Source organism: Oryzias latipes, chromosome 16 (genome assembly GCF_053564925.1).
Source record: "Oryzias latipes strain Hd-rR chromosome 16, Olatipes_Hd-rR_3.1".
Classification (NCBI taxonomy): domain Eukaryota; kingdom Metazoa; phylum Chordata; class Actinopteri; order Beloniformes; family Adrianichthyidae; genus Oryzias; species Oryzias latipes.
Window position 1 is genome coordinate 11,980,951 of NC_136252.1, and position 25,086 is coordinate 12,006,036.

Sequence of the window (25,086 nt, forward strand, 5' to 3'; positions counted from 1 at the left end):
CAATCCTCAGTCTCTATTTTAACATATAAAAACAGTAGAAACACTTTTCTGAGCAATCGAAAAATATTGATCTCAAATTTCTTATTAATGCCATAATACATGTGGACCTACCTTATTGCACAGTTTACCATCCCATGCCATCAATCCTCCACATACCCCATTAATTTATATTATACCATGGTCCGGGTGAATACTCGATTCTGATTGGCTGCTGGGTGTACATTAAAAAGTGATAACTACAGGATAACCGCACAGTGAAAAAAGAAGTTCCGGTCACCTAGCTTAAATGTTTTGTATCACTGCGCCGGCTCCTTTAAAACAGCCTTTTGCTTCATTATCTGGACAAAAACAAGCGGTCAGAGGTGAACTTTATCTCTGAACTGATGCTTTATTCAACCCATCGGAAATATCAGCATAGATATATCGCCAAATCTTGACTGCAGCAGTGGTGCGGCGCGACGCAGACTATTTGTTACGTGCCGCACCACGTAACAAATAGTTTGCTTTTTGTGAGAAAAGCTATCCATATTGGAATAAAAACAAGAATTAAGGACTAAAAACTGGTTGCTATTTATTTATTTTGTTAGTGACCATGGTATAAGCAGGTTAATGGTCTTCGAAGTATGCATTATCACTTTATAACACACTTCGCGGAAGCAGCTTCGCGTCGGACGGTTCAGTCTTCCACCGCGTGCGTTAAAAAGTCCTGATGCATACTTCGTCGGACATTAACCCTTACATAACAGACACCATCAGGGCTTTATCCCTGTAATAGATAATAGCTGTTGCATTGTAATGGGCTTGTTTCGATTAGTTCTGTTAACAACTATAAAGACGCATATTGACAACATCAACACTACACAGTGGTACACAGACACCAATGTAAGAGGCCTTCACAGCTGAGTTCATGTAAAATGTTCATGCAAGTAAACACTTGGAACTTTGTCTTTTATATTTGAGAATTTAACCATAGAAAAATTTTAAAAAAGTGCTAATTTGTCTCTGATTAATTAAGCACGATTCCTTAGTTCATATAGAATTAGGACAATGCGGCCAAACTGGAATAATGTGGATTGAATTAGATTATAAGAATTGTAACTAATAAAACTTGATTTAGATTTAATTTATTTTTAGTTTTTTTGTGTAGCACTTTGTGTGTGAATCGGTGCTTAAGAAACTAAATGTGTGTGTGATCAAAAATTATATTTTTATTTCTACCAACAAATGTATCCTTAATTTTATAGGTGACCAACATACAATTATTATACCAGCTGGGTTTGGATTTTTTTCTTCTCAAATAAAACATTGTTGATGCTGCAATGCCTTTCTTAGCTTTTCCTACGAGCCCATGTACAAAGAATGCCATAAAATGTTTACGATTCTTTGCATCATGAAGGATGCATATCTCAGAATCTGAGCCACGATTTGATGCTGTGTTTTAAGCAAAACATTATTAACTTTTTTTAATCGTGTGAAGATCCACGTTGCTTGATATTGCGAATAGGATCTCCATGTTAACCTTTTGATTCTTTCCTCTGTATTTGGCTTGCAGACGGACGCTGCGCTCATGTACGATGCCGTGCACGTGGTGGCCGTGGCTGTGCAGCAGTCTCAGCAGATCACTGTCAGCTCATTGCAGTGCAACCGACACAAGCCGTGGCGCTTTGGGAACCGCTTTATGGCCCTCATCAAGGAGGTAGATATGTGTTTACCTCTGGCCTCCTCAGTGCACATAACCCTAAACAGAACGCATGCTCTTACAGCAGGACAGGAACAGCATGGAAAACAGTGGGAGATGGTCAATATGTGAAAATGAGAAAACATAAGTCTTTTATCTGTGAATTTATTTAGTGTGCATGCAAAGCCTAAAACTGCTTCTACAAAGCCATCTCAAATGTACAGGTACTTTTACGTTAGACACAATTAGCATGTGTCAACTCAACAGCAAGTCAAGGTCATTTTAACAAGTCAGAGTACCAGTGACAGTTATTTAGGCCTTCTTTTTTTAAAACTTTTCTTGTCTAAAAGCTGTGCAAACATCATTGCAGTTCGTTATACTTCAGAACTTTATATTTTTTTTCTTATTTGTAACAAGGAAATAATAAAGTAAGTCGTCTAATTTATTCTTATTTCGTTTTTTTCCTTCTTGGGACAGTAGTCGTCAAACTGGGTCACAGGGAGAGGGAAGTACCGCTAAAAGCGCCGTCATTCAAACGCAGCTCCTGCAGTAGATGGTGAAGCTCCCCTGTACTGGGAGTCTTTGAATGATTTCAAACATGGAGATGGGATTGCCAACGCTTTTGTAGAAATCTTCAAAATAAATAAACCGGATCCATGAGAAACACAGATATACAGTCAATGCTTCAGTGTAGCGATGAGGATGAAAGCTTTTAAAAGTAGTTCCTCCCATGTGTCTGTAGCCTCAGGTTTATGAATACATTTTTGGACTCGTTTTGAGCAGCAAGTTTGACGAACTTCAAAAGAGAGACGGCTGAGGTGAATTTGACCCGTAAATTTGACGCGTGAATTGTGTTCCGTGGGAATGCATCATAACACCTTCATGAATGTGAGCCCCACGTCTTCAGATGCATTTTGAAAAAAGAATTGCTACACTTAAGTTTCCTTGAGTATAATCAAACTTTAAAAGGCCTGTAGTGATTAACTCCTTGTGTTCAAGAAACTTTGCAGTCTATAATTTGGCAACTTACCAGGGCTATTGGGAGAATTGTTAAGACAACATGGGCTTAGATTGTTATGTTTGCCGAATAGTTGATAAATTGTGCATGCTTTATTGCAATGTTATTCAAACATTGTGCAGCGGAACACGAGTGTGCTGTGAGAGATTGTCAGGGGTGCTGTGTGGAAGTATTCAACTTAACCTTAGTGGTGTAAAAACATTTAACATTACTAGGATACAAGCTTGTGTTCTGTCAGACAAGCCCAGGTTTCCCTCTGAGTAGGAAGAAGAAATATGAAAGATCGGGAAAGACATTTATTCTTTGTGTTTATTTAAATATTTGATAATAATGATTGAATACTGTTGAGAGAGGCGAGGTTTCTATTTTTCTTTTTACGTTTTGGGTTAGTGGTGTTCGTTGTGACTTATCATGGAAAAAGTGTACCTTGGTTTAAAAAAAAAGGTTGAAAAGCACTGCTGTACTGGAGGAGAGAGGATTCATAGATGTAAATGTTAGTAGTGTCTTTGACAGGGGACTTAATTTGTATTGAGGTGTCTAAATTTAGGCACTTAGCTTATAGCCTGTAGTTCTTTGTTGGATGGCGTTAGGTGGAACCGGACTCCCTCTACTACTTTGTCGTCCTTTTTTTCTCATCTGGATATACTTCCAAAAATGAGGTTCTTGCTTTAGCCCCTTCTAGTATCTCCAAATTCGCTTTTAGTGTTTTTTTTTTAATGTTTGATCTCTACTTGTTTTTTGAAGTGTGCCACACTGGCTAGTGCAGCTTCGGCTGTAGCTCGGGTCGTTGCAGCCGCCTCAGCCATGTTGGCTTTTTTGGAGGATGAACATCTGGAGTTTGCTTTGGTAGTGCCGTGCAATAAACTGAATGGGCACAGGCAGGTTCAAAGTCATCTTTACTTTCTTTGTGACTGCTTGGTTTATCATTTCCATTGTGTACACCTTGGTGAATGGTAAATGGCGTATACTTATTTAGCGCTTTCTACCCCCTTTCGAAGGCCCAAAGCGCTTTACAGTCACAGTCCCATTCACCCATGCACACACACATTTACACACTGGTGGCGGCTCCGCTGCCGAACACTGGCGCTAGCCTCCCACCAGCGGCAAAGTGGGGTTCAGTGTCTTGCCCAAGGAAACTTCGACACATGGGTGTACAAGGCGGGAATCGAACCTGCAATCTTACGATCATGCGTCGACCCCCCTACCGCCCACACTTCCCTCCCATGTTCTTATGCCGTCTTCTTCTACGTCCCACAGAACACATTCGGCGAACCACTTCATAGGGCACACCTTACAGTTTGGAGAAATTTTAACACTTTTAAGTGCGACTTATGGTTGATAAAATGTGGTATACCAAACTTGCCTTATAAAACAAATAAAGATGATATGGCTTTTTGATATGGCTTTTTTTAAAGATAATTTAGTCTTGATGGTGAGACATTTTCTGTGCTTCCCTTTACAGGCTCACTGGGATGGTCTTACAGGCAGAATCTCTTTCAACAAGTCTAATGGGCTAAGAACTGACTTTGATCTGGATGTCATCAGTCTAAAAGAAGAAGGACTGGAGAAGGTTAGACACTGCCAAAACATGAGCAAATGTTCAATCCACTTTTAAGTTGATTTAAAAGCCATTGGTCTAAACACTGACAGAAGATGAAGCTTTAGCATTACTGTCAAAAAAGAGCTTTACTCAAAAAATAAGCTGTTCCATAATTCTTTGCAGTTTAGTTATATACAGCATGTGTACACTCTCGGTTGTCTGAAGATTGCAACACAAAAACCAGGAGTTCATTACAAGGTAATCCAAGGTAAACCACAGAGGTCTGGCAGATCCTGATACAAAGTGTCTAATATACTTCCCAGAAGTACCAACTCATGGTTCCATTAAACTGACCCAAAAGTTGAGCCACTTTATTTCACTCAGAAATTAATGTGAAAATACAGTGCCTAGTGAAAGTATTCAGTCCCCTTGAACTAGAGCAACATGAAGAACAACGAACACACCAGGCAGGTCCGAGAGACTGTTGTGGAGAAGTTTAAAGCCTGATTTGGATACCAAAAGATTTCCCAAGCTTTAAACATCCCAAGTAGCACTGTGCAAGCGATAATATTGAAATAGAAGGAGTATCAAATCTGCAAATCTACAAGACCCGGCCGTCCGTCTAAACTTTCAGCTCAAACAAGGACAAGACTGATCAGAGATGCAGCCAATGGGCCCATGATCATTCTGGATGAACTGCAGAGATCTACAGCTGAGGCGGGCGAGTCTTTCCATAGGACAACAATCAGTCGTATAAACTGCTAAAATCTGGCCATAATGGAATAGTGGCAAGAAGAAAATCATTTCTTAAAAATATCCATAAAAAGTGTTGTTTAAAGTTTGCCACAAGCCACCAGGGAGAAACACCAAACATGTGGAAGGCGGTGCTCCGGTCAGATGAAACCAAAATCCAACTTTTTGGCAACAATGCCAAACGTTAAGTTTGGCAAAAAAGCAATACGGCTCATCCCCCTGAACACACCATCCCAACTGTCAAACATGGTGGTGGCAGCATAATGGTTTGGGGCTGCCTTTCTTCAGCAGGGACAGGGAGGATGGTTAGAATTTGATTTTTTAATTTTTTGATTTGAAATGGTTTATTTCAAACAATCAAATAAGAATAGTACACAAAAACAATACAATCATCAGTTATATATTCATACAATGAATTATCAAACTACAGATAATTAGACATAAAATTAATTATAGCTTGAAAGGGAGTGGAAAGAAACAAATTTATATAATCCCACCCCTTTTCTACCGTAACCATTTTATTACATGATTTATCATTATCCGGATCATAACTTTATCAGACAGAAATAAGAATCTTCAGGTATCAATCATGAATCCATTTTTGGAGCAAGTGAAGTAATATCATTAAATCAATCAATTCAATAATCCAATCAATTCAATTATCAGTAATAAATGATTAAGCTTTTTTTTTACTTTATAACAAGGTAATGCTGGGAAATAAAATAAAAAAAGGGTCCATATTCTGTCGAATGACCAAGGTTGGTATTCCTTCTTCTGCTGATTAACAGCCGTTCTTCTGTCTGCAGACATTAGATTAAGGTCCTTTTCCTTCTGTGGCTGTTATCAGCGGCGCTGAAAGTTGAGGTCAAGTTGTCTGCAGGTCAGAACTTTGCTAAAAATCAGGGTCACTTCAGACTAAAGCGATGAAACTAAGCTTCATATTTCTTGAAATTATATTTGGCTCTTTGATTTATTACTGCATGTTGGTTCAGACGTGATCAAACACTTCTCAAAGTCCTTCATGGTTATAACAACCAGAACCTTGGACCGGTCGGTGGACCGAGTGGTTTGACGTAAATCCTGCAGCCTTTAACCCAAGTGTTCTCAATCTGCTTACGCTTCCTGAGAAGCTTGGCATGTTTGGCGATTTCAGCATTCCTTCTGGTCAGATGATCGTTCAGATAAGCAGAAGATCCCTTCATATTCCTCCTTTGATTCATCAGAGCTAGCTTGTGTTTTTGATTCACAAACCTGATGAGGATCGCTGGTTTATCTGTGTCCTTTCTCCTGGGAAGCAAGTGGCAGGTCTGAATGGTATTTAGATCCAGGGAAATCCCTTCAGACGTGAGAAATGATTCCACTTGGTGTTCCAGAGTCTCTCCACTGCTCTCAGTTTCAGAAGAACTGCTAGCAGTGCTAGCGCTATTAGCTTTAGCAATGCTAACTCCAGCTGCATTTAGCTTTGCTCGAAGTTTGATCTGTACTCCTGGCATAATGACATTGTTCATCCTTGCTTGTTGTTCCGCCTCGTCCAGTCTTTTCTCCAGAATGTCAACCCGGTTATCTCGTTGCTCGTTTTGAGCTTTTTTTTTTTTTTTTTTTTGATGGATGGAACCAATACAGGACCATTCTGGAAGAAAACCTGATGGAGTCTGCAAAAGACCTGAGACTGGGATAAGATTTGTCTTCCAACATGGAATGGTTAACAAATAAACACATCCAGGTGTTAGAATGGCCAAGTCAAAGTCCAGACCTGAATCCAATCGAGAATCTGTGGAAAGAACTTGAAAACTGCTGTTCACAAACGCTCTCCATACATTATCACTGAGCTCCAGCTGGTTTGCAAGGAGGAATGGGCAAAAATTTCAGTCTCTCATTGTGCAAAACTGATAAAGACATATCCTAAGCGACTTACAGCTGTAATCACAGCAAAAGGTTGCGCTACAAAGTTTTAACTTAAGGAGGTAAATAACTTTGTCCGCCCAATTTTTTTGTTTTTTTTTTGTTATAAAAAGTTTGAAATATCCAATAAATTTCGTTCCACTTCTTGATTTTTCACAAAAAGTTACAGTTTTATATCTTTATGTTTGCACCCTGAAATGTGGCAAAAGGTTGAAAAGTTCAAGGGGGGTAAATACTTTCGACAGGCACTGTAAAACATTAAACGTTACTCAAGATTTGCTACGTTGTTTTCCAGCTCTCCCTGTAATCTCTGCAGTTGACAGCCTGGATCAGATCAGCTCAGTCAAATGACTAAACACCTGAGTCATATGATCAGCAGAAAGCAGTCCAGTGAGAACTGTAAAACAGGTGGGGGAGTAGATCTCGAGGACCATGGTTGGACAGCCCTAAATTAAATACAGGATGTACCCTTTGGGGTGGCCAAGCTTTCCCCCCATCTCTAAGGGAGAGGCCAGCCACCCTGCAGAGGAAACTCCTTTTGGCTACTTGTTGATCTCATGGTTTTATCTTTCTTCACTTGTAAACACGACCCCAAAATAGTTCCTTGGGCAGGAGCTCTCAAGCCAAGCTCCTGCTCCAGTCATAACAGGACTGGACAGCCCTCAGTAAGACTCCCTGGACCCTATTTTTAACAGAGCAATTTCCCCATTAAACATCAAGAGTTGTGGAGGAATCCTTTTTTCAAATGCACAAAACACATTTGAACTTGATGAGGGACTCCCAAGAACCATCTCCCCCCCATGAGGTGTGTAGAGCTGGTCCAATGTTCCTTGACCAGACCACAAACTACACTGTTGTTCCTGAATCTAAGGTTCTACTACCAATCAGGGCGGGGGTCGGCAACCCGCGGCTCAGGAGCCGCATGCAGCTCTTTAGCGCTGCCCTAGTGGCTCCCTGGAGCATTTTCAAAAATGTTTGAAAATGTAAAAAGATGGGGGAGAAAAAAATATTTTTTGTTTTAATATGGTTTTTGTTGGAGGAAAAACAAGACACAAACATTCTTAACGTTTTCCAATGCTGTAAGATTGTGTAGGAAAATATTGTAATGCCTGGCAAGTATGTCACTTGCAGCAGGCAGAACGGGAGCCGAGCTGTCAAAAAGTTGAGCTGTCAATCAACTGGCTGCGCTGGAGAACTGTTCGTGTCCCACACACCGCATGGCTCCGAACAGTCTCAGAAAGGAGGCAAAAAGAGAAGCTGAGAGCGCATAAGCATAAGCTCCCCTTCAGTTTCTGCATGTCTATAGAAAATCTAACCATGAAAAAAGCACAACTGTTGATTGATTGCACCAAGAACTCAGTAGTGTTTTTATGCACTCATGTGAGCACCTTCTTATTATGGTCTATCATATTTCCCTTGTTGACCACTTCATTAAGATTTATGAAGTTACTAGAAGTAGAAGAGGCTGCTAACAGAGCTGCTGCAAATAACATTCTCTCATGCAGCGCCAAACACCTCACATTCACCGGTGCCTGCCTCTCACCAGCTCCTGACCTCTGCTCACTTTGCTGTGTGGTGTTGAGCCTCCATGAATATTTTACTCAGTTAATAAAAGTGCTTCAGAAGCCCTCAAGCCTTGAGAAGTCTGAATTAAAGAGTTTATTTGCAATTACTAACCGTAACCCTGCCGCTCTTATTGAGTCTTTTGTGGGCCTTGAGGTGTTTTGTCAGGTAAACTCTATGTTTATATTCTACGTGTTTTACAGATTGGTATATGGGACCCATCAAGTGGCCTGAACATGACGGACAACCAGAAGGGGAAAACGATCAATGTGTCCGATTCCCTTTCCAATCGGTCCCTGATTGTCTCCACCATACTGGTACGACTCGTTTATGAAGCTATCAGTCTCAAAATCTTCTCCATTGTTGTTTTATATTTGTGACATTTTCCTGTAAACACTTAAGCTCTTTATGCTTTCTTTTTGACGTGGGGTTTAAAAAGTTTATTAGGATCTTCCTCACACCAGTCAATTCATACAATCATGCATGACTTCTCCCTGAATCGTGACCACCTCAGCTAGCGGCCTTCAGCACAATTCTCTAAGCTGTGCTCAAATATGGAACTGTAAAGTTGTCAAAGCAACAGGACGCTGGGGTCAGACGTACTGTGAGTGCTAACTAAGTTACGCCACATTCTTCATTGAAGAAGCCTTTTCACACCTTTGACATCCTCCAGTTGTGCTAAATCAAATTCTTGTTCAGGTTGCAGGTATCACAGATAAACACTTTGGACCTGATTAACTACTGGGAGGAGATTTATTGGAGCTTCTGAAGGACTGATGTCCTTTTTTTGATGTCACAGGGGCTTCATAATTGTCCATTATCAGTTTAAGTACAAGGTGACCATCTGCCAGCTGTCAACTTCAATGCACTGCGCATCAGTTCTTTGGGCTAAAAACCCTAATTAACTATCAATTTGTGTGCACAGTCTTGCACTTTTGGTTGAGATCTTAGTAAAACGGCCTAGGTCAAGACCTGCTTATGCAAAGGTAGGAGCCTGGGGAAATCAGTGCGACAACCAAATGTGATGATTCATAGATGTTATGTTTTGGTAAAGGTTCAAGATGATTGCGTTTTCCTGTAAGTTTTGTGTATGTGAGGTTTTTTGCAGACTGCTTCTAACCGTGAACTTCCATCTGTGGGCAGTTTTATTTGTGCTGCAGGAATTGTGCTTTCTGACAGTGAATAATGAAGCAACCACAAACAATGTGCTTGGTGCTTATCAAATTGATTGAAAAAGCTCCACAGTTGGAAGGGGAAGCTTTTTATAAGGGCTGAACCCACTATTCCATTTGCAGAAAAAGGCTATCTAAAACTTGCATGTGAATGTTGTTTTAAGAAACGAAATTTCAGACTTTGGTGATGAAGCCATCTTCTCCAAGGGAACCTTACTGTTCCAACAAGCTCTGAATAATTATGACAGCTTTGTAGAGTGACAAGCACTTCTTAAAGTTTGTGAGAGGCTTTCGCAGAACTACAATTTTTTTTGTTTGTTTTTTTATTTAGGACTTGTAGACAGTATTTTCACATTATTCTTTTTGCCATGTAGTGTTACAGTCAGAAAGCCTGATAATGCTCGTGGTTTTTCTGAACTGTTGAAACCCAAAACAGGAGTTTGTCTATGCTGTTCAGGGCCAATAATGATAAGAGAAAATGCTGCCACAGAGTCTGCTTGTCACTCATTCAAACCATTGCTTTTTGTGAGAAAGGTTGCATGAAGCAGGAAGTACTCCACTGCAAAATGGACTCCCTCCAAAGATGTCATTATTATAAAGCTTTTCCTGTCAGAGTCCAGCAGTCTGTCTGAGCAGCTCTTTCTCTGTGTAGCAGTGATACTGCTCTCCTATTCATTTGAAGTAAAGTAGCATAAAGCTCTAAACTTGCAAAGTGCCAGTTGACTTCTCTGCTGTGAGGACTTTAATTTGGTGGAAGCAGGCTCAGGCAGGAAAAATGGACTGATTGATTGTCCAATAAGAGTTTTTTGCTTTGTGGCTCTGCCTCTTGTTTGGTGTGTGCTTGTCCTCCTGGTGTCACACTCAAGCAGTTCAGACCAGACGGAGAGAAAATTGTGGTCTGTTCCTTTCTTAACACCCTTTTTGGACAGTTGTTTAGTAAATTTGTCAAATATTAGAAACTCTGATGGAGTTCCTATAAACACACACACAAACACATATATATATATATATATATATATATATATATATATATATATATATATATATATATATATATATATATATATATATATATATATATATATATATATATATATATATATACAGTGATCCCTTGCTATAATGCGGTTTACTTTTCACGGTTAATTCACGGATTTGCATCATGCATTGTGTTCTGCATTCTGATTGGCTAAAAAGTCACTCCGCTTCTTCTCTAACTGTGCGTCAATAACGATGCAGTTTAATATGTACACCTACGTAAAACAGCTTGCCAAATTTACATTACGTACGTGCAAATTCTCTCGCAATGTTGAGTTTCTCCAAAACCCATAGAAAAAAGAGCAACAACAACTGCCTATAACTATGTTCTTCTCTCGAACAAACACAGCTGCACCGCGGGCTTCAATAGAGGAAAACACTGCAGATTGGAGTCGGGATGCAGCGGCTCAGTCTGAAGAACAGTGAAATACACCTGAGTCACCATTTGTCCCACTGTACTTTGTATTTTTTTCATAATCATTTTAAATTTTCTCCTGTCTAATCCAATTACTCGGGTTGCGGTGGGCGGAGCTAATCTCCGCAATTTGAAGCCTTCTGTACACATTGATGATTTAAATTATTATTTGACAGTACAGTACAGAAGTTATTTGTTGAAAAAAACCGTTTCTAAAGTACTTTTATTTGTGAAACAAATGCTTGAGCCTGTAAAATGGTTTGTTCTTTCTTTTCAATGTATTATAGAGTCTGTAATTGTATAACAATTGTTAAAAAAATAAAGGTTTCTACTTCACGGATTTTGCCTATCACGGGTTCATTTTGGAATTTGTGATATGAGTGATTAAAATTGCGATAATGAAATGACTTAAGGAATATAAATAAATAGGAAAACAACCAAAACATCATTCCAGTTTCATTGCAACAGTTAAAAAATTATACTTCAAATGACCCTAATCGACATAGGAGATGAACATCTAACATGAGAGGCCTCCATCCGATTGGTCAACAACGTAAAGGTGTCCCACTGATTGGTCAAATGCATAAAGTCATTTATTTGATTTGTTAAATACTTCAAGCTGCCAGCTTGAAGTACATTTAAGATAACCATTTATTGCAATTTTTGACGTCTTTTGCGATATGCGTATTGTACAGGGAAAATGCCAAATTTGCAGTTTGTTGTGTGGGATATATATATATATATATATAGAGAGAGAGAGAGAGAGAGAGATAGTTTACTGGCAGTTTAAATAAAGTTGTATGTCAGATCATGAGGATGCTGAAATGTAAAAATAGTCAAATATTGTCCATTCAATCCCTTAACTTGCCTAATTCCCTTTGGGGTCACGGTGCTGCTGGAGCCTATCCCAGCTACTGTTGAGAAAAAAGTGGGCTACACCGTGGACAGTATGCCAGTCTGCTGCAGGATCACACAAAGACAAACAACCACACAGACACACTAACGTCTGGGGACAATTTACACATGCCCAGCTTCAAGAACGCGCTAAATGTGGGTTTTTGAACATGCTTTTAGCATTTGGTGTTTACACAGGTCTGATTTGCTCAATAATAGTGCATGTACTCTCAATTGAAAGAGGCTTCATGTGAGTCAATTGTGAGTTTTAACAGCTCTTTTCCGTTTTGAAAGACTTACTGTTATAGAATCTCAGCTGGGCACAAACCATTATTATTAGTTTCTCCTTCATGATCAATTTTCAAATGGTTGGCACTTCTGTGTTTTGAAAAGGGCACCTTCCATACGCCTTCCAAAGCCGAGTCCCTGACTAGTCAAAAGTTCGACTGGTTTAACCTTCAGTGCGCATTTAGTGGCCGTGCGGTTTGTATGTAGAGTCCACAATGGGAATAAAAAAACGTGTGTAGCTTTGCATGAAGACATATGTATGCGTTTACTCACACTTTTAATTGAAAGGTATTGCTCGATTGCTTATGTCTGTCCCACCCAGGATTTGAAACAGGGCCTAAATACTACAGCATCATACAACCCCTAACAACCTACCACCCAGTGATAAAGCGTCTTATCAAAACTCAGTTTTGTCATCCTGAGGATTTTGCTGCTCTATTTAGCATTTGTTTATGTTCCCTTCTCTACCTCTGTGCCGGTTCCAAGCCCGGTTAGAGAAGGTTGCGTCAGGAAGGGCATCCGGCGTAAAACATTGCCAAATTTACCATGCGACTTGTTCGCTGTGGCGACCCCTGATGGGAGAAGCCGAAAGTGGAAGAAGATTTAGCATTTGTTTATGGAGACAAAATAGACTTACTGGATTTGTGTTTGCATAGTTCTTGATTTCTAACTCATACAATATATTTTGTGCGTACTGTTTACTTGCAATTGTGTATTCACGTGTTTGAATATCAAAAATGTACAGATCCAAAATACAATTTACACATGCACAACTTGAAATTAGAGCGGCTTAAAACTAAACACAACTTCAAAACAGCTCTTACACACACAGATACAAAAAATAGTAACCAGTCACCTGATACTAGGGTTGTAACATTCATTTTACGGATTTGATCGACATCGTCATTTTTTGGTTGATGGTATGATTCATAGTCAAGATTTATTCATTTTAAACTATCTAATTCACTGACCTAAAATGGATCCAAGACATGTTAAGCCAAAACTTCAAATAGTGTGACTCAGAGAGAAATACCTTGTACTGAACAGTGGAAGTGAAGTTTTCCAAATTCCTTGAGTTTCTTCAAGATCATCATAAATGAAATATGTGTACAAAGAAACAAGTAAACAAGAATGGATGTGTAATCCATTCACATTTTAGTTTCCTAAAGTTCCACTGTTGTTTTTTCACAACCAAATAATCCAAAGGGAACATTATTAGAACATTCTAGCTTTTTGTGAGAAAAAATACATTTAAAAAGTAAAAACTTTCCACTCTGCCATAGCTTTTTTGTATAAACTTGTGGTGTCCCGCTCGTGAATACTGTCCTTCAATATTTCTGTCTGAATGACAGAAAGAAGGGTTGCCACACACTTGGGATAGGTACGATGGAAGGTGTAAGGGACCGACCACTAGGAAGTCTTGAGCATCCCAGTCTCAACCCTTGGTGTGAGACGCTGCAGCTGACTGTGCACTTGTGGGCTCTCCTGCTGTTATACAGTTCAAGTTCTGTGAGGCAGACTGTAGAGCCTCTGTGCTGCACACAGCAGCAGATCTCACATTTGATTCCGCATTTGACTGCTGGATTCAAATTCATGATGACTAACAGCTGCGACTTGTGATCAGTACCTCAACCTACACTATAATGTGCATGCCTACTTTGCTCATGCAGTCACATACATGCTAAGAGATGCATGTGAGGATGTTACAGATACTGAGGGTGACGTTAATAAAGAAGTAAGCCATGAAATAAATTGTGGGTTGTTATTATTTATTGCGGGCCTTCTTTCCTTCCACACATGCTGTGAAGTGATTGAATTGCAGTTATTAGCACAGACTTTGTGCAGCTCTAATTGCCATATCAGGACTGAGTCATGGGGAAATGTGTGATTGCTGCAAGCAGCAGGGAAAGGGGAGAGGGCTGACAATAATTGGGTTTGTTACACTTGATTGATGCACACTTTCATTCAGCGTCTCAGAGATTATAGACGATAAAACAAGTTGTAATTACTGTTGAGATCTTGGTCTTTAAACAGTTTATCTACTTTGGAAATCAAAGTTTTAATGTTGTGCTGGAAATGAAGTACCTTCAGGCTAACGGCTGCAGATATTGTTCTGAGAAGCAGAGAGATGGTAGGAGACATGCTTTCAGCCTGTGCTGCTGAAGAAACTATGACCGGTGCTGAAAGGAAGCCGTTCTGGTCCAGTCTGGTATGCATATACCTGCTGGAACATCAGCTGTGTGGCAGCTCTTTATTCACACACTTATTCAAAAGCAGCTGCAGGCTGATGCCACTAATTTTGTGAACCAGGCAGAACTTTATTTCATCAGTTTAGCATCTCTGTGGTTTTTAGCGTCATCATTGCTACAAAATGTGATTCACTGTACGTCTCACTCTCCCTTCACGTTATCCGCTAATTCTCTCAGTTCCCTAAACAAACAGATTGAAAACGCCCAGTACAGGGTACCTTTTGATGTGTTGTCCGGGGTCACTCAATTCATTTGGTCAAGTAGACATATTTTTATGGAAGTTGGTTAGTTTGCAGCTTGACAAGACAGACAAAAAATGATTCCTACAGTTTTCTGAACACTATTGTGATTGACAGTTCAAGATACAATCAAATACAATGGTAGAAGTAAAAACATGCAGCAAAAAATGTATTTATATTTGAAAACATCATTAAAAAAGGACAGGGGGAAGATTGCAAGTAAGGTTGAAGTTGTACAAGCTGAAATTAGTAGAGAAGAAGAAAAGGAGGAGATGCATTTTCTGCATTTATCAAGTTCTTTAGTACAATAATTACTTTAAATGTTTTTTCCTTCAACATTTTTACTTACAGTCCAGATTTATTCTTAACTGTATTTATCTATATTAGTTTTGTAACGATTCATTTAAACCATGATTCGATTGACATCATAATTTGTGGTTAACAATGCAATTCATAGTCGATATTTGTTCATTTTGAACAATCTGATTCACTGCCTTAATATGGATCCAGAACATCTTTAGCTAAAACTTCAACTAGTGTGACGCAGAGAGAAATACCTGGTACTGAGCAGTGCAGGTGAAGTTTTCCAGATATCTTGAATGTCTTCAAAATCATCAAAAATAAAAGTATAAACTGTAATGAAGTTTGCTTTTTTGAAGCTACACGTTTTATTGGGCTGGAAACCACTGAATGATCAGGTCTACAATGACTTTTTTTGGCAGTTCCAACAGCATACTGGCCCATTTATCCCACTTTTTAATATTTTATTTTGGAAGTATTGGGTTCGGTAATGTCTGGCATGGTAAAAAGCTTAAAGACATCCCTTGACCCATCATCGGGTTTCAAATCCAGCCCTGATGTAAAATTATTTTTTCCATCTAAACGCTGCAGGGAAAAACAGAAGAAAGGACTCATATATTTAAGTCTTTTAACCTTTTTGTCAAAAACAAAAAAAAAAAATGTGACTTAGAACATTGCTATTAGTCAATGACTCAGGATGGAGAGAGAGAGAGAGAGTTGCAGTATATCCGATAGGCACAAAGTCCTCCAGAAAGTAGAGGGCATCAGAGAGGCTTCGGATAGGAGAGGCACACAGTCAAAGGTATGTTTGTCAACAGAAAGAAAAAAAATGGGCGGTGGGTAGTGGGTTACAGGGATCCTTCCAGCTTCTGGGAGGAAGCTGTTCCTCAGCCTGTTGGTCCTGCTTTTAATGCTCTGTGGCCTCCTGTCTGAGGGGAGCAGGGAAAACAGAGTGTGTGAGGGGTGAATTGGGTCTTTCAGGATGCAGGAGGTTCGTTCCCTGCATCTGGCTGTGTAAATGTCTGAGGTGGTCTGCAGGCTGCATCCCATAGTCCTCTGTGCAGAGCTCACCACCCTCTGCAGAGCTTCCTCTCTGCTGCAGCTCTCCGCTGCCGTGCCACACAGTGATGCAGGAGGACGCTCTCCAGCACACAGCTATAGAAGGAAGTCAGGACTGCGCTCCTCGTCCCGGTGCACCTGAGCCTCAGAAAGTTAAGGCCCCGAAGTGCCTTCCTGATCAGGCATAAAGTCTTGTGAAGTCGTTGGAAATGTGCACATTCAGATACCCGAAGCTTGAAACTACTTGCCTCTGATCTACAGGGGAGGAGGGAGGTCTCCATCACTTCTTTTTTTTTTTTTTTTTTTTTAACTTGTCCTGTCCAACAGCTGGGCAGACAGATGAAAGCTGAGGGCCTCTTGTGTTGGACATATTTTACTTTAACAAGAGGGGTTATTAATCTTCAGACAAACCAAAGGTATGTCTGAATAAACCTCCATCACTTCTGAAGATCAGCACTCATATTCATTCACACCAAAGAACAGAAAGTGACATGATGTGTCAAATCTTTCTTTTTAATGTTTATACCAATTAATTATGACTAAGACATTTTTTTATTAAAAAAAAGTTTCTAATGTTTCTAATAAGTTAGAGAAATTTTAATATTGAAATTGTGTCTTTTTAAATAAAGTTTATTGGTAAATTTGCCTGTGGGAGAACCTAAACACTCTAACAAGGAGCCTTCTGTTTACTGATGGCAGTTTGGTTTAGTAACATTGAAGGCAACAGCAATTGTCTATTTTGTAGGATCCTGATGCCACTTGATTTATGTTTGTTTTTAGCTGAAAACAGTTATTTCTTCTTCCATGGAAACGTCATAAATATCTACACCATATGGCCATGGCTGTGCAAACTTTATTGAAACATTTTTTGCAAAGCCTGATGGTCTTCTCTCAAAGGGCTCAGGGTGCCCTGTTGTTCTCTTGAAGGTGAGGGTGCTTTGGTTGGTGAGATGATTGTGAGTCTGAGGATTGTTGTCGTCTGACAGCAGTAAAACCCAAAGCAGTTTTGTGTGATGGCTATTGGCGATTGGTGCAACTAGGTTTAAATTGTAAATGGTTGATTTGATGTCAGTGCTATTAATCACCTAGATGCCTTTGTTCTCAGCCAAGCAGTTAAAAAAAAAAAACAGTGATGTGATTAAATATTTAAAGTTGATTTAAATGAAGCAGCCACTAGTTTTAGCCAATGCTGTCTGTTGTTTTATTTTCTGTCCTAAACATGGAATCCATTGTTTTTCATTTATGTGGGAAAAATGTACTGATTATCTGTGAAAGTGTGTATTTGGAAGCAGTTTTGCTTTAATTAGGTTTTTTACAGAGCTTTTTAGCTTCTACTGCCTCTCTTTTTAATTAAAGATTCACCATCAACCATCTGCAGCCTCACTGCAGGATTTATGAGGGTGTGGGGGTGGAGTTTGCATGTGGAAGAAGAGAAAGTCGAGCCATAGACAAACCTGAACATCTTCACACATCCATTTTTTGATTTCTGCTGTTCCGTCAACCTCTTCTGCTTAGTTTATCAGTGAACCACTGAGAGAAAAAACTCAGCAAAAAAAATAAATAATAAAAAATCACCTTAAATGCACATTTTGCATTTCTGGTTTCAAAGTAAAGACTGTTCAACAACCAGCTAACATGCAACACGGTGTTCCCTCTATTTTTAATGGGTTTTAAAAAAGGCAGTAAGACCCCTCACTACACACTTTCTACACTTTTCTTTCTTGTTGAAAGTCCCAAAGTTCAAATCTTTCTTGAGAAACAGTTCCAGTTTTATAGAATGAAAGAAAGATCTGATAGTGATCAAAGATTTATGTTCATGTGGCAAATTGAATGCATTTCGTACAGACTGCAAAAGACGATCACATATATAGTAAAGGACATTGTACATAGTGTGGGTTGAACCAAAGTTTAGGCCTTGAGCCGTGTAACAATTAACATTAACCAGAGAGGGTAAAAATAAAAACAAGAATAAAGTCAGGGCAAGAATAAAATCAGTCTGTCCCGTGGGACAGACTGTCCAGGGTGTGGAGCCAGGACGGGCTCCAGAAACCCCCGCTGCCCCAAAAGGGAAACAGTGGGTTAGGAAAATAGATGCAAGTTCAGGAGGAGAACCATTAAATTGTTCCACAATATTTTATTTGTACTCTACCCACTGATCAAAACTCTGAAAATGTCACATGTCCAAAATGGAGTCCCTGATTGGTTGATGCTATGCGGCGACCTCGCCAATGTTCTGATTTTTTTAACTCTGGCCTGCCCAAATTGTGCTGCTGGACCTTAGATCCCATCTGTACCAATGATTTAACATTGAAACTGCCGCCTCTGCCGCATGAATTTCATTCTGTGTGAATGCAGCTTTAAAAGTAAACTAAATACCTCTGCAGTCCTTTGTTAAGAACTTTTAAACAAAAATTAAATATTGGCTTGATTGATTTTTTGTTTTTTTTTAGAATTTCTGCAGGTGTACATTTTAGACACTTAATTTTCATAGACTCGTAAGTGTACCATAAAAGGTATGTGAATGTTGAGATTGTGTTAAATCTCCACAGTTTGATCTTGACAGCCAGTGATCTAAGGAGAGAAAATACCCTCACAAATAAAAAAAATACAATGGTGTACACACAACGTGACATTAAAGCATCTTAAAACCAACTATGACATAGTTGGTCTTTAAACATTACACACCAATCGCCTGATATGCAAATTTAAGCACAGTTCAGAGTTACAAATGTATAAGGAGTTCAGAGACTCTTTTCACGTCTTTAGATTTGTATGTAGATGATGCGTTTAAATGCTTCATTTTGAACAAAATCAAGTAAAAACTGCCCTGATAATTAAGATTAAAAAAAAGTCTGAATACGTGTTATTAATACCGTCATCCCTTTTCTTTCCAAGTTTTCCAGAATTGTCTGCTTCTGCCACCCCTGACAGCGCCTTCGGCAAGGAGCTCTTCTCTCTGGTCCCCAACAACAGTGATCAGGTCCTTCTCAATAACCAGAGAACAAAGAGTCAATCAACTCGATGCAGGAACGCACTATGGAAAGACCTGATCCAGTCTCTCTGCTCTAAATTGATACATGCTTTTTAAAAATGAATTACCAAATTCAACATTGAATTGAAATCTGGCTCGATGGTGAAAAGAGAAAATTATATTTCGGGAATGTGTCCACACCAGCAACCACCCCAGTCCTCACTATACAGTTTGTCACCATAGGATCCTCCCCCTCCAATCTGTCAAGACCTGGTAGTGTGGGGTCCAAAAATGCAGGAGAATCTGCAGCTGGAACTTAAACATCATTATAGAAACTTAAAGCATGGCTTAACAACAAAACTAGAAGAGAAAAAAAAAAGTCTCAATGCAGATGACCTTACATCCATAACGTGAAACCAAGACAACAAATTACACAGTGGATGAAAACCTAAAACAAAGACAGACAGCTGTGGATAATTAGCAGTCTGTACTTGGTGTGACTGAGAAGGGGAAACAAAAGATCATAAGAAGCAAGAAAACATGACTGAAAATGAAGCACCTTTACCAGACCTTTACACAACCAGACCGATTGTCTTATTGTTCATCTGGAAACACCCACACCTCAGCTTCTCAGAGTCCTGGATCACAGCTGAAGTTATTTGTTGGTTTTTCTTTGCATCACTAACAATTTTTCTGGCAGTTGTGGCAGAAATGTTTGTGACCGTGGTTTGGTTTTAACCGAACGCACCATTTTCCACTTCTTGATTGAAGTCTGAACGCTGCTGTCTGCCATTCTCGGTTCCTTGGATATCTTCTTCTATCCCTTTCCTGTGTTGTACAGTTCAGTTACCTTTTCCTGTAGATCTTTTGACAGCTATTTGGCTTTCCCAAAGACTCAGGATCCAGAAATGTCAGTGCAGCACTGGATAAAGGATAAAGGATCTGTTGGGAGTCCATAAACTCAAAGACCTTTTGTCCACACACATTGATGACAGACAAATGAGTCACTGGTAAGGATGGTTACCTTTAGCTGCCACTCAAACCCTTTTGGGCATGTTTTCAGAACAAAATCATTAGGGTGTGTAAACTTTTGAAAGAAATGAATTTCTTCCAGGGTAAGTAAACTTCTGAGCACAAAAGTATAACTGGGAAACTCTTTTTCGGATTTTTCAGAAATGTATTCTACCAATGCTGGGCAGTTCAGACCTTTCTGTGTAAGGGAAGGAATAGCTAATTAAAAACAACCTGTTATATTTGCTGTTGTTATTTATTCACCACTTTCACAGAAAAGCCTCATTGGCGGCAAATTGTTGAGTCTACAGTCAAATATGTCAAAGCTCAAAGAAATCTAGTGGGTTTTTTTTTTGTTCTTTTGGTTGCAACCATGGCAGTTGCACCATAAACAACACCTGCTTGGGGATTGTTTTTTTCTTTATTCAGATTCATTTGACAGAGAAATGAGGGAGTGGTAGAAGAGAGGGACACGCTGCAAGAACACAGGTTTTAGGCGAACAGAAACAGATGGTTCATGGAGCTGTGGTTCAGAGGGGAAGAAGGAAGAGGAAGCAGGCATGGATGAGAGGAAGAGCGCTCAGCTGCTAAGGAGGCAGCAGCAGAGGGGAAATGGAATAAAAAAAGACAGTAGTAATCGCCACAGCTGTTCATGTGAACAAAAAGCTTGTCCTTTCTTGCTCTCTGTTTTTGTGTTTGTTCATCAGCATCTCTTATCAGATAATGAGGGAGAAAGAGAGGCCTGGGCGCATCGCCAGCCTCCTGCAAGGACACAAGGATCCTTTTAATGGTTACACCTCACTTTACTCCCACACGACCCCATATCCCAGTACTGCTGGGAGAAACACATGCGCACAAACATGCGCACACCCAGACACGCACACATACGTGTACAGAAGACCACCTCTTTCTTCACAATGAAACCTGTTCAGCTGACTCTAGAGAGTTACTACATGGTTTCTTTTAGGTGGTAAGATCGAGCTCGTGTTCCAGAACGTTCTAAAACTCCAGTGGAACCATTACTGCGAGCTCTGATCGAACCAGGGAGGTCACATGACGGTTTCACTTCGTGTTTCATTACATCACCAGGTGTTCTGAATCATCAGGTTGTTTTCAGGGACCCTGGCCTGGAATTATAATTCAACTGGGGCAATCTTATTGATGTGGAAAAATCATCCACAATTTTACAAAATGAAAACTATTTCTAGCAGAGGATTTCTTTCTTTCCTTGTTTATTTTTTGAAGACATTAAACCTTTATGTTTTTTTCTGACAGGTGGCTGATAATCACCGTTTATTGGCAGAGGTTTTTAAAAGTTTCTACAAAAATGTGTACAATGGTTTCCTGCTTTAACGCACTCCACCTTTGGCTGTTTCGCTGCTTTTTTGTGCATTTATTACCAGCAGCTGTGGTCTGCGTCTTGGTTGGCTGCTGACCGTTTCAATCTCCTCTCATCAGTTTTGCCTGTACTGTACAGAATACAGTACGTTCAGGTTCCAAATATGACTTTGGGTTTCCTTCTATAATAATGCCCTTTTATCTTTTACAAAGATTTGACCCACTCCAATAAAAGTGGTGTTTTTTGTTTAGCATTTTTCTAGTGATAGAGGACATAAAAGAATTTCGGGTTAGATTGCATTTCTGAGTACTTCTTTATTCTAATTGTGGTGAATGAGGAGCAGATAAAAAAAAATCCTTTTTGAAAAATGCTATGAGTTGTGACGCAGCAACTGAAATGGGCGGGGCCGAATATCTCCCTGCTCCGCTGTATTCTGATGCATCCACTTGCAGACAAATAGATTCAAGTACGTCTTTGTTTTCCTCGTCTGAGCTGAAACCTGGATCCAAACTGTACGGATGGATATCTGTATTGCTCGCCCTTTTTATTGCACTGCTAATGTTAGGTTGGGGTTGTAAGGGGGCTGTAAGCAGGAGAGCGTGGAAACAAAGGGATACATGTGCAGCCTTACTTACACGCCTACTGTCCTGCCTATAACTCAGGTTGGGAGGTGAATTTCTTATGAACTTCTGCTGCTCTACAGAAACTATGTCCTAGAAAACAAGACAAGTTTTTGGATTTTGGCTAAAAACGCCAGAATCATAATTAAAAGACCACTGGGAATGTTTTGAAAATAGATAAAAAAATAAATGGAGTGCAACTTTAAAACCTCAAAAATCTTTTTGAGCTTCTTGAGGAGACATTTTGTAATGATATAGTCAAAAACAACTTCCTTATGTTTCATCCAATCAGAGCGCAACTACACCCAGTGCTGAATCTGGTAAGGATATGTAGATCTAACTGTACTCAAATTCATTAATACTTTATATGTCCTCTTCAAAAAACACATTTTTTAAAGTAATTATTTTAGCACATGTTCATTGTTGTTTATTTTCAATTATCTGTAATATTTACCGTGTTTGCAAAGCAGGTTAGAGTTCCACCTGAATGCTTCTGCATCCCCACAGCTTGCTGAAAATAAAACGTCTTTTCGAACCAAACTTCCTACAATAAAAATCAATATGGTGTCAAAAAGAAGAGCCCAAATACATGAAACATTGAAGTTTAATAAATTCAGCATTTTGAAAACATTTTTTAGCCACTACCTGTGCCGAGGTGAATTTTATTTTTTGTTTTTTTTATTGATTTGATTCATTTCTTTTATTATTTCGCAACAATTGTTCCAAACAATTCGATCTCCTAATCGTTGCCATTAGTTTCATTCCATAATTCTTCTGTTTACCAGGAGGAGCCATACGTGATGTTCAGAAAGTCTGACACACCTCTTTATGGCAACGACCGCTTTGAAGGCTACTGCATTGATCTGCTGAGGGAGCTGGCCAGCATTCTGGGCTTCACCTACGAGGTTCGTCTGGTGGAAGACGGAAAATATGGAGTGCAGGATGAGAACTCGGGCCAGTGGAACGGCATGGTCAGAGAACTGATGGACCACGTGAGTGGAAAGAATAACTTTAACTGCATTACATGAATCACAGTGAAGGAAAGCTCAGTCCCTATGTCCTCAAATGTCCCCTAAGTAAAATAGTTTTGATTCTGATTGCATTAGGATTTGATTTGGATTTCTTTGTCAGGAAGCAGTTTTGATTTATTTTTTTTAAAGTGAGCAATTTTCTTTAAATCTGTTTTCCACAATAAACATTATTTTATAGACTTTGGATTTTTTTCCACATTCGTTTTCAGCTGTCCTTTATACGTTACTTCTTTAGAGGATTCAGGATGTACAAAACTCAGTCAGAGGCTTCAAATGAGGTGGATGTGTCCCCTGGATGGGGATTTGAGACCCTGCCTTATGGGTTCTGCAGAGAACTATTGCTCCACAGCTTCAAAAGTCTAAACGTTTTGATCTCTAAAAGGGAAATTTAAAAGAAGGGTTTGGTTTACATTTAAGGTGAATACAGAACCGAGACCACACTGAAGATAAAAATAATTCATTTTCATTTGTTTGTAAGTTCTAATCCTTGGGTTTGTCCAGACTTTTGTGAACGTGAAGACAGATGATGGACGGCCACTATGGGTAAAAAGCTGGAATATTTTTTTACCTGAGCTGTGTACGTATCTCAAATTTTTCACTTACCTTTAAACAGTTTGGTGAATGTTTGTTGTCATATTTATGAATGAAAAAACTGACAAAAACGTAAAAGTTAGGGGGAAAAAAAACAAACTGACTGCTGTGAGAGAGTCATCTGATGAGCTTTCATTGGTCTAGCAGTCATCTGTTTCCAAATGCTTCCATGTTTGCATCTTGGTGTAACACATCACTGAGTGGCACTTATCCTAACTGCTAAAACATTTATTAGAATATTACTTTTTGTCATATGATATTGTTGATCAAAATTATAAAAATGCCAATTTTTTTATGGAACTCAACGTGTTCACAATTATGTATTTCCCATGTTTTCTGTTGGATAATATCTCATTATCATGGAATATTTTGTGTGCAATCGTTTATCCCCTTAGGTAAATTCTAAATGAGTTTTTTCTCTGAAAAATGAGTTTTGTTTGGTGTCCTGGAGCAGTTATAAGGATTTTTTTATTTTTATTTTATTTTATTTTTTTTGTAAACATAAAAAATGCAAAGAGGTTCAATCGGAGCTCAGGAGGCCACCAACTGATTCATGCTGAGGATGTGAGAGGAGCAGACTCATCTCTCAGAATAATTGGTCAAAGTGTGATAGATTCCACATCATTGAGCAAAGATAGATCCATCATCACTGTGGAACAAGGTAGTAACCCCTTAACCCCCTTAACTTATGGAAAAAAAATTCAATCATGTTTTTATTCAAGCACAAGCTAAGTTAAGTTGAGGTAGTAAAATTGTCTATAGTACATAAAATAGATTGTACCGGCACAGGGGTACCCAGATGTGGGCCCCCTTGTGGCTGCATAGTTCCACAGTAGTGTGAAGGGTCTTGCCCAAGGACCTACACTGGATGAAGCTCATCACACTCCACTTCAAAGAAAAAAAACTGATTTCCCAAGCTCCAGTCCTACACACAGTCTGTTAAGCCATCTAGCCGCTTAATGTTTAAGCCCTCCTGATCTTCTTTTACTTTTAAAGTTTTGGTCATCCATTATTTATTATTTCACATTGTTGATTACAAGTCAATTTTGAAATTTTATTTTAGAAGAGATATTACATTTTTGCAGTCAGTCAGAGGAATTATTAAACCAGGGGGTGTCAAACAAACGGCCCACGGACCGTATCCGGCCCGCCAGATGTTTCAGTCTGGCCCAGTCATGAAGAGTAAAAATTATAAGGATATTTAAAAAAAAACATGTTTCTAGTCCATTCCTGTGGGAAGTTATGATTTTTTAAAGAAATAACCGAAATGCGCAATTCTGTGGAGTCCTATACTGTTCATAATTAAATAAATAAATATTTAATTCAATAAATAAATATGACGTCATGCAAATACACAATCAACCAATAAATCTCTCATAAATATATAAAAAGATCATGAAATTGTGAAAAACCTG

The 25,086-nt window shown here is 39.2% G+C and overlaps 1 protein-coding gene across 6 annotated transcripts in view; it reads left to right on the top strand.

Moving 5' to 3' along the window:
* The window catches only part of LOC101172189 (glutamate receptor, ionotropic, kainate 2), a 253,946-nt gene that overhangs the window by 160,766 nt on the left and 68,094 nt on the right, over positions 1 to 25,086 (top strand). For all 6 annotated transcript variants that reach the window (XR_002291930.3, XM_078933421.1, XM_020709977.3 and 3 more), the window contains 4 exons: positions 1,553 to 1,696; positions 4,159 to 4,266; positions 8,658 to 8,771; positions 22,835 to 23,041. Coding sequence is in view for 5 of the 6 variants with exons in the window: in XM_078933421.1 (XP_078789547.1) it covers positions 1,553 to 1,696; positions 4,159 to 4,266; positions 8,658 to 8,771; positions 22,835 to 23,041 (573 nt within the window). In the remaining variant the exon portion in view is untranslated. The remainder of the gene's footprint in view (positions 1 to 1,552; positions 1,697 to 4,158; positions 4,267 to 8,657; positions 8,772 to 22,834; positions 23,042 to 25,086) is intronic.